Below are 14,498 nucleotides of genomic sequence, written 5' to 3'. Positions count from 1 at the left end.
ACTTTTAATTTACACAAATATATACTGAACTTTATAAATTAACAAGTAGACACATTCTTTTTAAGTGTCGTCCTACATGACAATTTTATGTTCTATGTGGCGTCCACATATATTGTGTCACGTAGGACATATATATTTACTTATTTAATTTTATACAGTTTTTATCATCTATTTATACTTATTAAAAGTTGGAGGGCATAGATATGTGTTAAAATTAAATTAAAGGACTTATTAAAGGGTTTATATAATAGTTAAGCAGTGTTGTCTTAAAAAACTTTTTTTTGCTCATCTGTTTAAATTTGTGTTTCCCTTTTAGAAAATACTCTAAAACACCTTGCAATCAATTGTTATCATTTATGTTTTTCGGGAATTGAAATCAATGGAGGTAGAAAAAAAGGGTAGAATTCTGGTTGTGGATGATATCAATTGTCATCTTACTACTATTGCATCACTCAAGTATTCCAAATTTGAAGGTACTTAACTTATTTTATTTTTTTTTCGTTTAATGTGTGCGATCGTAAATTTAGAGTTACGATGACATATGTTTCATTTCAAAACAGAATATTTTTTATTTTATTTTCTTGATCTAAGATTTTATGTAAATCAAAAACTGACATCAAATGAATTAAAGGGCCTTCTGAATTTAATCAAATACAACTATATCAAAATTTAAACAAGACAATTGTTCTTTTCATTACCTATTTAATGAATTTTGACCGTACAAAATCATGAAGACACCACTATTTTTTTATTATATATGTAAAACTAATTTTAACATAAAATTTATATATAATATACATTTAATTATTGCAATTTTGGGTTGGTCCAATCTTGTAACATATGTATTAGGTTATGTTGGTATCTATGTATTATTTTATGTGCAATGAGATATGAAGAAAGTAGAGGGTATCGATCCGATGAAATCAATAACTTCTTTGAGAAATTCTGTATTATTTATCTTAAATAATTTTAAAAAACTCAATAATACATAAAAATTGATATGAAGAACTCATAAATTTTAAATTATGAATCCTCTTCTGAATAATCAGGAGATTAGACTATTCAAGGACAAAGATACCAATTATGTAAGAAATTCTTATATAACAGTAATAAGTCATTATTACTATTAATTACTTGGAGCATTAGTCAAAAAGAATGCCACCAGTATAAACTGATTTAATAATCTGGACATAACAATTTATTTAAAAAATCTATAAAATAACACATTTAATAACATAGATTACCTATATCCTTAATCAAGAAGCCCATTGAATCTACTAATGAATGTAAGTATACTCCTTTGGTTTAACTAATTAATGTAAGTATACTCGTTTAGTTTTAGGAATTAATGTAAATATACTCGTTTAGTTTAAGGAATTGATACTCTATTTTTAACAATAAAACTTAATTAGCCTATTTAAATATATATTTTCTCTGTTCCTTTTTATTTGATACAATTTTCTTTTCAAGAGTCAATTGATATGAACATTGCCTAATATTATAAATGTATTTTTTTCATCAGATTAATATAATAAAATTATAATATATAGTAATTTTTGTATAGTTTATAAATATTTAAATTTTATTTTAAAAAAAATATTAAAATAATTTAATTAAATTTAACTTTAAAAATTAGTCAAACTGTCTCCAAGTGCAATAAGAAACTAAAAGAAATTGAGGAAGTATATTCACTTTATCTAATTAATATCTTTAATTCTTCATCAAATGATTTTTGAAATATTTCTATATGTAATAGTAATAATTATTTGTTCTTTTTGTATGTTTATATAATAATAAAATTGCTTTGTTTAATTCAGTTATGACAGTGAATAGCATAGAAGTTGCTTTGGGTGGCCTTAGAAGTAGTGGCCTCTCATTTGATCTTTTGCTCACTGATATCCACATGCTTAAAATGGATGTTTTTCAATTTCAACAAGACATAGCTAAGGAATTTGACATTCCCATTTGTTGTAAGTTTATAATTCTTTATATTTCTTTATGAAAATTAAAAAAATATCGTTCTTTATTGATAACTCTAAACTCATAATGATTCAAATTTTATATACTGTATTATCTATTCCCTACATATCATTTTATGTGACACCATTTTCTTTTTGTTCAATCCCAGAAAAGAATGTCACTTAATTTTAGAGATAGTACTTTTATGAGGAGGGAGAAAGTGAGTTTACTTTTTAAAGGACAATTTGACAAACATTCCAAAGTGTTTATTATTATTTAAACTCCATGCCTGGTCAAATGTTGTCACATAAAACGAATCGGAGGGAGTATGAAATAGCGACTAACCCTAATAATACTATGTATGATTTATAGAAAGAAATTTAAGATATGCGGAATACGGATTAATCTAGAATGGAATTACATGGGGATTTTTATAAGGATTAGTATAAAAATTTGCAGGAGAATAAGTTACCTACAGATTTTCATACTAATCCCTAGAAAACCTCTCGTAATTCACACTTTACCTATAGTGAACTATTAAGCATCCTTTGCTCTATTTTGTTCTAATTGTATGACTTAGATCTTTATCATTTAATGTGATTGCCAGTTATGTCAAATGATAAGAAAGACAGTACACTTATCAAAGGACTTGACAATAGAGTTGTTTTCTTCATACTGAAGCCCATAACAAAAGACGGTATAAATTATTTATGGAATTATGCCACCTCATTGGCAAAGAAGAAGCATAAAGGAAAACAAGTTGTACAAGTGTTTGAAGAAAACACTAATGAGAAAATCCTCAATGAGGTAATTGATATTGAATCTTCGTCTTCCGTTAGTAAGAAGGACAAATCTATCAGAAAATATGACGATATTGAAAATAAAGACTATTCATCTCAACGAGCCAAGAGGAGTAATACCCTTTGGAGGGATCCCCTTCACAGCAAATTCGTGGAAGTTGTTGATATACTTGGTGTGAAAAGTAAGTCTTCCTATACATAAATAATTTGATAATATCAGGTCATTCAAATATTATCTATATGTAAAACACCATAAAATGTGTGATTTTCGATAGAGTCAACTTTCATCATTATTTAGCTAGATTAAAATTTTAATTCTTTTCTATATGTTGTAGGTACTTGACATACCCCTTATTTTATTCAATAATGCATGTCCACTTTTCTATATTTAGTCACCATTTTATCATTTTCTTATATTTATATAACACAGTCTTATTATATAGTCTTTCATAGAAAAATTACATTATTTAACTAGATTAAAATTTTAATTTCATGTATGTATATATTGTAGGTACTTAAGTGACTCGTCTCACTTTTTACAGATGTCTATTTTTGTATTATTTTTACGTTCCTTAGTAAATTTTTTGTCTCCATCACTGCCTGTATATATATTTTGATTTGAGTAATCCAGGAAATAAACATGATATATATATATATATTTTTGCAGATGCTTGTCCCAAAAAAGTTCATGAACTCATGAATATGCCTGAGCTGAGTAAAACACAAATTGCTAGCCACCTCCAGGTTTAAATAATTATCTTTGATGTTTATATTTTCTATCAACCTCTTTTTACTTTTTAAAAGTCACAATATTTATCATTTTAGGAATTTATATGTTAAATTCACACATAGAAAAATAAATATTATTTTTTGAGATGAAAAGAGAAAAATACTAAATACTAATTGAGTAAAGAGTTAAAGTGGTTTATTATATTTATGTTTGTACACTTTGCAGAAATATCGTTTGACCTTGGATAAAAAACCTAATCCAGAAGTGGTTTTGGATTCGAGTAAAACCACATCTGGTAATGCTAATCAATTGTCAATAACAACTGACAATATTTCAGCTTTAGCTCCACAAGTTATGACAAATAATCTCAACAATGCTGGCCCTGATACTGAGCATGATCTTCGAAACTTCATGTCTGATTATGAGAAAGATAGAAGTTTTTCTAATATATTAAGTCGACATCTTAATCAGAAGCCTTGTAAATTGGTACGTACTTCTGATTTTATACGCTTTCTTATTTTTTCTAGTATGCTTTTATGTTTAGAAAGTTATAGCCTTTCTAACGTAAATATTTGATGATTTTTAGTGTACAAACCTAACAAGAATGAGAAGGGGATAACTATTAGCAAATTATATAATATCTTACAAATAAATAGTGTAAAATTAATTATTATTAAATCTTCATATAATTTTTTTTATATCTTATTTCATTATGTAGCAAGGAAATCATGAAGGTATTAATGCTGATGGAATATCGTTACAACTTGGTAATGTTCTTCCAAATTCGAATTTGGAGGTAATTTTTCATATATCTGTCTTATTTTCTTAAAATATTAATTTATAGAGTTAAGTTAATTTAGTGTACTTAATATTATATAATAATTTATGAATACAACATGGTAATAGTAAATACGCTTGTAATTTTGATGTATTATTTTAATGTGTAACAAGAAAATTACGGAGGTGTTATTACAAGAAAAAGCACTCGAATTAAGAAAATAATACACACTATTATTTTTCTCCGGTTTTCAAATAATTTGATTGGTTAAATTTTAATTTCTAGTGTTTTATTTTATTTTACAGCAAGGAAAATATGCAAGTATTACTGCAGAAGAAAGACCATTGCATTCCAGTACTGTTTCAACAAATTTGTCACTTCAGGTAGTTTTTCATATACCTATATTTGGCGATAGAATATTACTTCATTCGTTCTTTTTTAGTTGTCATAATATTCTTTTTGAGTGTCTGACTGATACTTTAAGGTATATTTTTAATTATATTGATATGGAAAAAAATGTATTTTATATTACTTTTTAGATAGTTTTTAAATATTTAAATTTTTATTTTAAAATTTCAAATTAATGTAATCTACTTTAGATTTAGAAATTAATAAAATTAACTCTTAAAAAATCCAACATGACAACTAAAAAGGAATGCAGGAAGAATAGTGCAACTTAGAACCTAAAAAGTAACAGAGAGAGTAAGTATATTTTGAAAATATAATTTGAGAGTTAAGCAAAATAAGTAAATTTGTACACAATCATGATAATAAAGTAATTTCTTACATTTTGGTAGAACACAAATGATCAAGTTTTGTTTTATGAAAGTCTAAATGTGTGTCATATAAAATAATTCGATAATGAAAATTAGAATTATACTCTCTCTGTACCATTTTATATGATAACATCGGACGCAAAATTTAAGAAATAATGAAGACTTTAAAATGTTTATCAAATTATCCTTCAAAACAGTTAACTCATTTTTTTCTCTTCTCATAAATATATTAGAGTGCTATTTTAAAATTAAATGGGACCAACAAGAATAAAAGAAGAAAGTATCTTTAAATATTTAACATTTAAGGAAATGTGACATTCTTTTATCATATTATAACTTTTGAAATATACTTAGAGAAAATATTGTTCAGTAAATATGTTTATAATTCTTTTTGGTGTCTTCTTTCACTATGTAGCAAGAAATCTATGGAGGTGTTACTGCAGAGGATGCATTGTTTGATCATCTTGATGTTCCCTCAAATTCAGAGATTGGGGTAATTTTTCATACTCTTCATTTGGTCAATGAACATTTTGCTATAAAGTAAAGAAAATTGAGAAAGTTTGTACACACTATCATTTTGTTACACACACAAAAAAATAATGAAATTCAAAACAATATTTTTTTAATAAAAAATACTTACAAATTCAATTTCTTATTTTACTATGCAGTCAGGAGATTATGAAAGTTTTACTGCAGAAGATTGGTCATTAATCAATAGTCTTTTCTTGGATCATGAACTCGAGGTAGTTTCTTATATACATTTTGTGTGTTAGATCACAAAGCATTATTTTTTGAAAGTACATTACCAGAATTGAGTGAATTATGGTGTACATGTCTGGAATGGTAGGACCGTCTAGAATAATACTAAAGAGATTTGGATTTTCTCCTATCAGATTATCCATTATTCTATTATCCACCATATATCCATAGTACTTTCCATTTAATAGTGGTGGTCTTGTTTGTGACGCTCCTTAAGAAGTTGGTGGTGCAACTATTGATCATTTTCAAATTTTATTTTTTTGAATGACAGACATACTCTAATACCAATTGAACTGTACCACCTATTTGATACATGAATTTGGTACTTGTAATACTTTAATTGAATCATGTAACAAGAAAGAGCACAAACATTTATTTTTGAAAACCTTCTTATTCAAGGAAGAAAAACCACAACCTAACACGTGTGGAATTTTCAGCCTCTTCTCACTAACTTCAAAGAGTGGTTTTAGATTACAACTCTATAATCTAAAAGAATAGGTCTAGTACTTCAACTCCAACGATTAAATCTAATTGTTATCTCGTCTCCAAGAAGTCATAACGGCTTATAGTTACAACTCTCACAAACTCATTTTCAAACATAGAACTATTACAACTCAATAACAATTTCAAGTCACACAAACAATAAACCTACTAAAAATGAAAACCTAACTCTAGTTCTTCTTTCTTGTGTGCTCCCTCTACCACTTCTTGCCTTTTGAGGAAAAAGTACAATATTCGGTGTCTTCAAAAGCAATTATATTTTATTGGACCCTGTGCAGATTCAAACTCTATTTTCGTGCGCCTTCTCTTCCTACTTCATATTGTAACTAACCTTCAGTACTTGATCTAATTTATTAATCATCAAATATTATATTATGAAATTATATTTATAAACTTAATTGAAAAAAAAAAAGGTTTGTATACACTATCAGTTTCTTTTCACCCACTTCATTTCCCCAGTCAATTAGTGAAGATGATTTACCTTCGATTTGAAAGGCTTCCCAAGTAGTTGGACAAATAAGTTATCAATTTGATTTTTTCTTAAATTTTTGTAGAATGGAAATGATAGATTTTTGTTATAGGAAATTAAAATTTAAACTTATGTTGTACAAGATATTTCCACAGTGCAATTCAAAACCATATCATAACTTGTAAACCCATAGTGCAAATAATTGTCAATAAATATTTTTATAACTTTTGTTCTTTTATTTCAATCATGTATAGCAAGCTAATCATGAAGGTCTTACAACAAAGGAAGGATTGCTCCAACTTCGTAATGATCCCCCAAACACAACACTTGAGGTGACTTCTTATTTACCTATTGTTTATTTAACTTTTTTTTTTTATGTTTTTGTCGTATATAAATGATCTACTTTTGTTATATGAGTAGTTAAATATGTGTTGAATAAGATAATCTAAAATTGAAGATCAATATTTATCATAATTTGCAAACAAATAGTGTGAAAATATTTGTCATAAACTGTACTTACAACTTTTGGTGTCATTATTTCACTATATGGAAAAAAAATTAAGCAAGTATTATTATATATTAAAAAATGTTCTTTCTCCATACTAGTGTTCTTACAAATTTACAAGCTTTGATAGTTTTTTATATGTCTATGTTTGGTCATAGAATATTATATTCTAAAAATATACTTTTAGAGTTACCAGGTTTTTAGGCATCTCTGCCTCTGCATTGTTGCCATAGTTGGCTAATACTGTTAGATTACCAAAACCTGCTAACTTATTGCAAGTGGTCCTTAAAACTAGTTTAGTAGATATTGCCCTTGTCGGAAGCTATGTCTCATTGGTGGATTCCCCAACCTATTCATAAGCAACCTTGAATGATTATTTTTTGTCATATAAATAGGTTGAGAACTTTCTAGTGCTTCTATTGCCCCAATTGAGTCTAGCTCAATTTCTATATGGACTATAGAACAATCAACAACTAATTTTAAACCATCGAGAAGAGCTTTTATTTCAGTGAATCTTTGTGTAGTGATGTTACGGTAAACACTCATTACCAATTGCCATTGTGATCCCTGATAACTCCTCCAAGTACCGCCCTTATTACAAACTTTGAAAAGGAGTCGTCTGTGTTAAGTTTGAAAGATCCTACCTGGGGTGGGGGTGGGGGGAACCACCTAATTCTAACGAGGTCGGATGATTCAGGATCTTGCGCCTGATGAGTATAATGTCGGTATTATGTCATTTTATTATTCACCAGGGTAGACGGTAGGGATGAATTTTTCTTGTTGAAAATATTATGTTTTCTGTTTTTCCATAAACTCAAAAGGACGAAAGGGAAAAAATCCGACCAGTTGGATAGGTTGCTAATAACAGATAGTATTAAATAAATAGTATTAAATAATATTAGTATTTACTGTGTACTAATCCTAGTCCTATTAGGATTAGTACTCCTTAATCTTAGTCCTATTAGGATTAGTACTCCTTCCTATATCTCCTATATATATCTCCCATGTATTCCCTTATTAGGTTAACACTTCAATACAATCAATATTCCTTCATGGTATCAAGAGCCAGAAATCCTAGATCTTCTTTTCTCTAGGTTTTTTTCTCTCTTTAGGGCACCGATCGTTCCCTCTCTTCTCTTGGGCGGCGGCAGCCATGACAACCGAGGTGGATCCTCTCGATTCACTTCCTTCTGGCNCTATTTATAGAGTTGTGCTTTTCCTTATAAAGCCAAAACCAACTACAAATAGGATTACTATTCCAATCCTTTTCCTAATAGAATTGGAAACCAATTAAGGAGAATAATTCCAATCCTTTTCAAAGTAGGATTAGGCCATGGGCCTTTGGCTGGAACATGGGCAATAGCCCAACACAAAACGCTAGTCAAAACTATATACAGATAGAGATAAGTCTAACTAGGACGCCATCAAATCGCCCTTAATCTCCTAAGATCTCCACAAAGGCTCGAATTACCGTTGTCGGTTGGCGCTCGGATCTTCATAAAGAAAAAATGGTCGAGTGTAGGATGAGAATCAAAATAACAAGAACCCAATAGGAATCATAGGCCGACTGAGCTTTGAAAGTAAATACAATATGAAAAGTGAGGAAGTAGACAATGACAAGAGGTCAGATATGAACGAAGAAATAACAGAAAGACTAAATATTGAGCTCACAAATCTAGAAAGAACGAAGTAGTAGAGTAAAACAACTATATAAAACTGAATCGGACCTTATAGACCTATAAGGTACACTAGTGCGCAATCTGAAAGTAAATAACCCAGACGGACCCCAAAAACCCTATGAGTACACAGAAAATCTAGAGACACTGCTAACTAAGATTAATGTATTCCATAATTGAAATGGACGACCCCGAACTCGAACCGTGGCGAAGGCACCTCGAAAAACCCATTATATAAAGACACTTTGTCAGGACTCGAATCGATCCTAGGAGAGATATGCCAGGGACTCGAACTGCAACTAATAGAGATGTGTCAGCGTCTCAAACAACAACTAAAAGAATCTGAATGTCTCCAAATCACATGCTCCTCTTCATGCTGGAATGTACCATAAAGTGAAACCACCTTCAAAGTCACAAGGGACCCACTCACACTCAAAATCCAAGACCCGTCTAATATAACCAACAAGGACCGAAATTGCAAAAGAAACACCAACGCCAAAACATATGGGAAGTTATTGATGGACAATTACAAGAGTTGAGTTGTATCCTAGATAAGGATTCATACTATTAGACCCAAGTCAGTTATATCAATGTATAGGGGGCTAAGCATTCCAAACCAATATTGGAGTATTTTTAAGGCATAACGACTTCAAATGGCAAGTCTAAGGCAAACATTTGCATATGCCTAGGCTAAGGCCAAGAATAAGTCACCGATAACCAACAATACAACCAAACATATGGATACCATAAGGCATGATAAAACAACACAAATGAGGTAGACATGCTCAATTTCCTAGAAAAACTACTTGAGAAGAAGGATAAGGCATGTGTTCTATCCACTAAGCATGATACAAGCTAGAAACCCTGACAAAAACTATCTAAGCAACATGAATTTGCCAACACAAGTTCAATATAAGATCGATAATTTTGAACCTAGCTACCACAAAGTCGACTGGGCGAACTACAAAATAATCTAAACTAGAGTTTTATCCTTCTGAACTACCTTCAATCAATTCCACACTATCAAATAAATGATCACAATGTCAATACAGACGATTTGATACCTAAATCACAATAATTGAAGATAGGCTTAAAAATGTGTAAAAATGGCATTGTGGAACCCACTGTCATGATTGGGGAGCACCCCCTAGATGTAACTAGCGTCTTCGTCCTCGACGAGTCGTTAGACTATCTCTTAGCATACATCATGGCATATCATAGGTAGAGAAAATGTGTAAAATTTAGATCTTTTACATTTGAAGTATACCTAGACTTCTCATTTATCATATATAAAGTTTACATAGACTTCTCGTTTAGCAACATAGTCAATATCATCAAAATAGTCTATTATTGTCTCACATATACCATATAATAGAGATTAAATTTGAGTATATCCCTTACACTAGTACAATATGCCTCATCTAGGCTTTCAACAATGCTTTTAATATAAGGAAAAAACAAGTATCTTAGACATAGTCTATACTAGTAAGGCTAGAAAAGTGGCATCATCCTCGGACTTGAGGATTCACCAACAACTTGGGAAAAGTATCCAAGTCTTCCTTGCAAATGGCCTTGAAAATTCTTCAATGGCCCGAACCTACATATTTGTAGAAATGGAAGAAATATGGGTTAGTAAAAAACACATGTATTAAGTATGAATATATGAAAATAAACCATTTGAAGATATGCACAAAATGGACTTTTTTTTTAACGACATGCTAAGTAATTTTGAAAGCATTTATGCACGAATAAGAGCATATACAAATCAATTATCGCAACAACATAAGATTAATCGGGTCAAATTAGGTTAGTCAAGACTCAACCCGTTTTTATCCCATATAGGTCCAACCCATTTGAGTCCAAAATAAACTTGGACGGGTTAAGATCCAACCCGACTTTTATTCAACCCATTTTAATATCACAATTTTAACCAAACCCGCCCATTAGACACCCCTAAACAACATCAAGTATTGACCAACATCAACATAATAGAGTAATTATGATCTTAGAAGTCTTACCTATGGTTCAAAATCTCACCCTCAATTCCACAACATTTATCCAATAATAGTAAATTAAGTAATAACACTTCCAATTACAACAACTCTAATCAAGTATCAATCTTCCTCATAGTTAGGGTTAGGGTATACCCATGAATTCATCAAGAAATAGATTCAATCCAACAAATACATGAAAGTAGACAGTCCATGAATGAAATAACATAGTTAACACAAGTCTAACAATCAATACACTCATTACTTCAAATCAATTCATAAGCAAGATCCAAGATTTGGGGAAATTAGGGAAGGAACATGGATCACACGAAATCTCACATCATCAACATCAATTACTCAACAATATGCACTTAATTAGACTAAGTAATCAACATTCGTCATAATTAATCATCATTTTCAAGATTAGAAGGAAACCCATTTGTAGAGAAAAACCCTTGAAGTTGGGTGATTTAGAAATTAACTTTGAATAGACCTCATGGGGAAATGACCCAAGAGTTAAAGCATTCATACCTTATGAAGGCTTCTGTTACATAAAAAAGAGATTCCATTTATTAGTTAGTGATAAAAGTAGTTAAAGTTAGTTAGTTGGGCACATGAAATCAAAATAACTGAATTAGTTAGAATGAATTGAATCCATTTCAGTTGTAATTTCAATTCTATATAAAGTGTAATACAATTCTATACATATATGAAAAATATACACAGAATATTCTTTCTCTTTCTAATCTCTCTTTCTATTCTTCTTCTTCTTTCACTATTTTCGATCCTCGAATTCATTGCGAATTGCTGCAATCGAGTAACATTGGAATTAGAGCCTTCTATCCTTGGATTTTTAATGGCGAAAGGAACAAGATCTTCTGATAATTCTCCAACAGAAATGGGGGAATTGAAGGAAATGATGCAGAATTTGGCAGAAAAAATGGGAACGTTGGCAGGGGAAGTTACAAACCTGAAGTGGTTGGATCAAGTGGTCATGGAATTGAAGGAACAATTTATCACTAATCGAGAATCTGGGAGGGAGAGAACTCCTGTAGAAGGTTGTCCTTCAACTGCAAGACATCTTGATGAAAGAATTCACCATTCTGAGGAGAGAAGTCACAGACCCAGGAGTCCTACCAGTTACAACACCCATCATTCAAACTTCTCAAGATGGTCCCGAATGGAATTCCTTAGGTTTACAGGGGAAGATCTGAGATCGTGGTTGTTCAAGATTGAACAATATTTTTCCATGGAAAATGTAGCTGCAGAGGAAAAGGTAACAGTGGCTGCAATGCAACTGGAAGGAGAAGCCATCCAATGGCATCTTTCTTTCATGAGATACAGACAGTACTTACAACCTGCTACTTGGAATGAATATGTGATGGCTATGGTTGAAAGGTTTGGGAATGATTTTGATGATCCCATGGAGGAGATAAAGAAGGTTAAACAGATAGGTTGTGTGAAGGAATACCAAGCTGTATTTGAAAGGAATTTGACAAGGGTGAATTTATCACAGGAAAATGCTATTAGTTGTTTCATTGGAGGACTGAAGCATGAACTGAATCTTGCTGTGAAAGTGACTAACCCCACTACATTGGCTCAAGTTTACAGAAGTGCAAGGCTACAAGAGGCTTATATAGCAGCAGTTAGACAACCTGCACAAATAAATTCTCAATTAAATTCAATAAGATTCACAGAACAAAGAAATTACAACAGCAAACCTATTCTTCCTACACCTGGATTTGGGGGTTCTAATGGGCCTAGAGGAATGAACAGGAGAACACTAAGTGCAGAGGAGATGAATGAGAAACGATCAAAAGGATTATGCTACTTCTGCAACGAGAAATACATTCCTGGACACAAGTGTAAGACTTCCAAACAGTTGTATCTATTAGAAATAGATGAAACAGGGGAATTCCAAGAAAGTGAATGTCTGATGGAGGAACACGAAAGGCAAATACTTGAGGAGGAATCTAATACAATGGAACTGGTCCAGCCTGCAGAACATATGGAGATATCTATGCATGCACTAAATGGATCATTAGGATATAGAACTTTGAAAGTGACTGGTTATCATTCAAAGAAGAGCTTAAACATTTTGATAGATACTGGCAATTCTCACAATTTTATTGAACCTGAGTTGGTTGGTCAACTAGGTTGTGAGATCAGGTCTACTTCACCTCAGTTGGTTGCTGCAGCTAATGGCAACATGAGGGTGGACAAGATGACCACTATTACTTGGTTACTCCAAGGAGCTGAATTTACAGCTGATTTCTTACTGTTGCCACTTGGATGTTGTGGAGTAGTTTTGGGGGTCCAGTGGTTGCTAACTTTGGGAGATATAAAGATGAACTTCAGGAATCTGACCATGGAATTTTGGTACAAAGGAAGGAAGCATTTACTCAGGGAAGCTGACAACCAGAAGTTAACTGTTGGTGCTGGGAAGTTAGCAAAACAGTCAGGTAATCAATCTCAACTTTGTATGATTCAAGTAATGCCAATGGGAAGTGAAGAAGTGAAATCTCATGAGACAGACAATGTGCATGACATGAAAGGTGATCCTAATCTTTTATCCTCATTATCTGAATTTAAGAAATTGTTTGAAGAACCTGCTTGTTTACCCCCTTCAAGAGGTGTTTTTGATCATAGAATTGTGTTGAAAGCTGGGACGGAACCTATGAACAAGAGACCTTATAGGTATCCTTCAGTTAAAAAGGATGTTATTGAGGGGTTAGTTCAACAGATGTTAGATCAGGGGATTATTCAGCCTAGTTGTAGTCCATTTGCATCTCCTGTTGTATTGGTTGAAGAAAGATGGGTCATGGAGACTGTGTGTTGACTATAGGGATTTGAATAAGTTCACTGTAAAAAACAAGTTTCCCATACCTATTGTTGAGGATCTCTTAGATGAGTTGGGAGGATCCAAGATATTTTCGAAAATGGACCTGAGGTCTGGATATCACCAATTGAGAATGGCATCAAACGATGTACCTAAGACTGCTTTCAGAACTCATTCAGGACACTATGAATACTTAGTGATGCCTTTTGGCCTCTCAAATACACCAGCTACTTTTCAAGGTCTAATGAATTTTGTCTTTCAGAAATATCTCAGGAAACATGTGCTTGTTTTCTTTGATGATATCCTGATTTACAGTAGAACTATGGAAGATCATGTTAGACACTTAAGATCTGTTTTTGTAGAGATGGTGAAGCATCAATTTATAGCTAAGGAAAGCAAGTGTTTCTTTGGGGTGCAACGAATTGAATACCTTGACCATTTTATTACATCTGAGGGAGTTTCTACAGATCCACAAAAAGTTGAAGCCATAAGGAATTGGCCTATACCAAACACTCTTAAACAACTCAGGGGTTTCTTAGGGTTGGCTGTGTATTACCGGATATTTATTCAGGGTTTTGGCATGATAAGCAAACCATTGACTGACTTAACTAAGAAGAATAATTTTAGATGGTCAAATACAACGTAGACAACATTTAACATACTTAAGACGGCATTAACACATGCCCCTGTATTAGCATTACCTGATGTCACCAAG

At 31.6% G+C, this 14,498-nt stretch overlaps 1 protein-coding gene across 1 annotated transcript; it reads left to right on the top strand.

Moving 5' to 3' along the window:
• The first annotated feature begins 11,800 nt into the window (after positions 1 to 11,800).
• On the top strand, positions 11,801 to 13,783 carry LOC107024768. The gene has a single exon (XM_015225735.1). It carries the CDS (start codon positions 11,801 to 11,803, stop codon positions 13,781 to 13,783), a length of 1,983 nt encoding a protein of 660 aa, XP_015081221.1.
• The last annotated feature ends 715 nt before the right edge of the window (positions 13,784 to 14,498 follow it).

Source organism: Solanum pennellii, chromosome 7, assembly GCF_001406875.1.
Source record: "Solanum pennellii chromosome 7, SPENNV200".
In the NCBI taxonomy this organism is placed as follows: Eukaryota; Viridiplantae; Streptophyta; class Magnoliopsida; order Solanales; family Solanaceae; genus Solanum; species Solanum pennellii.
Note: the sequence above shows the minus strand (reverse complement) of the source record. Positions and strands in the feature narration are given on the sequence as shown.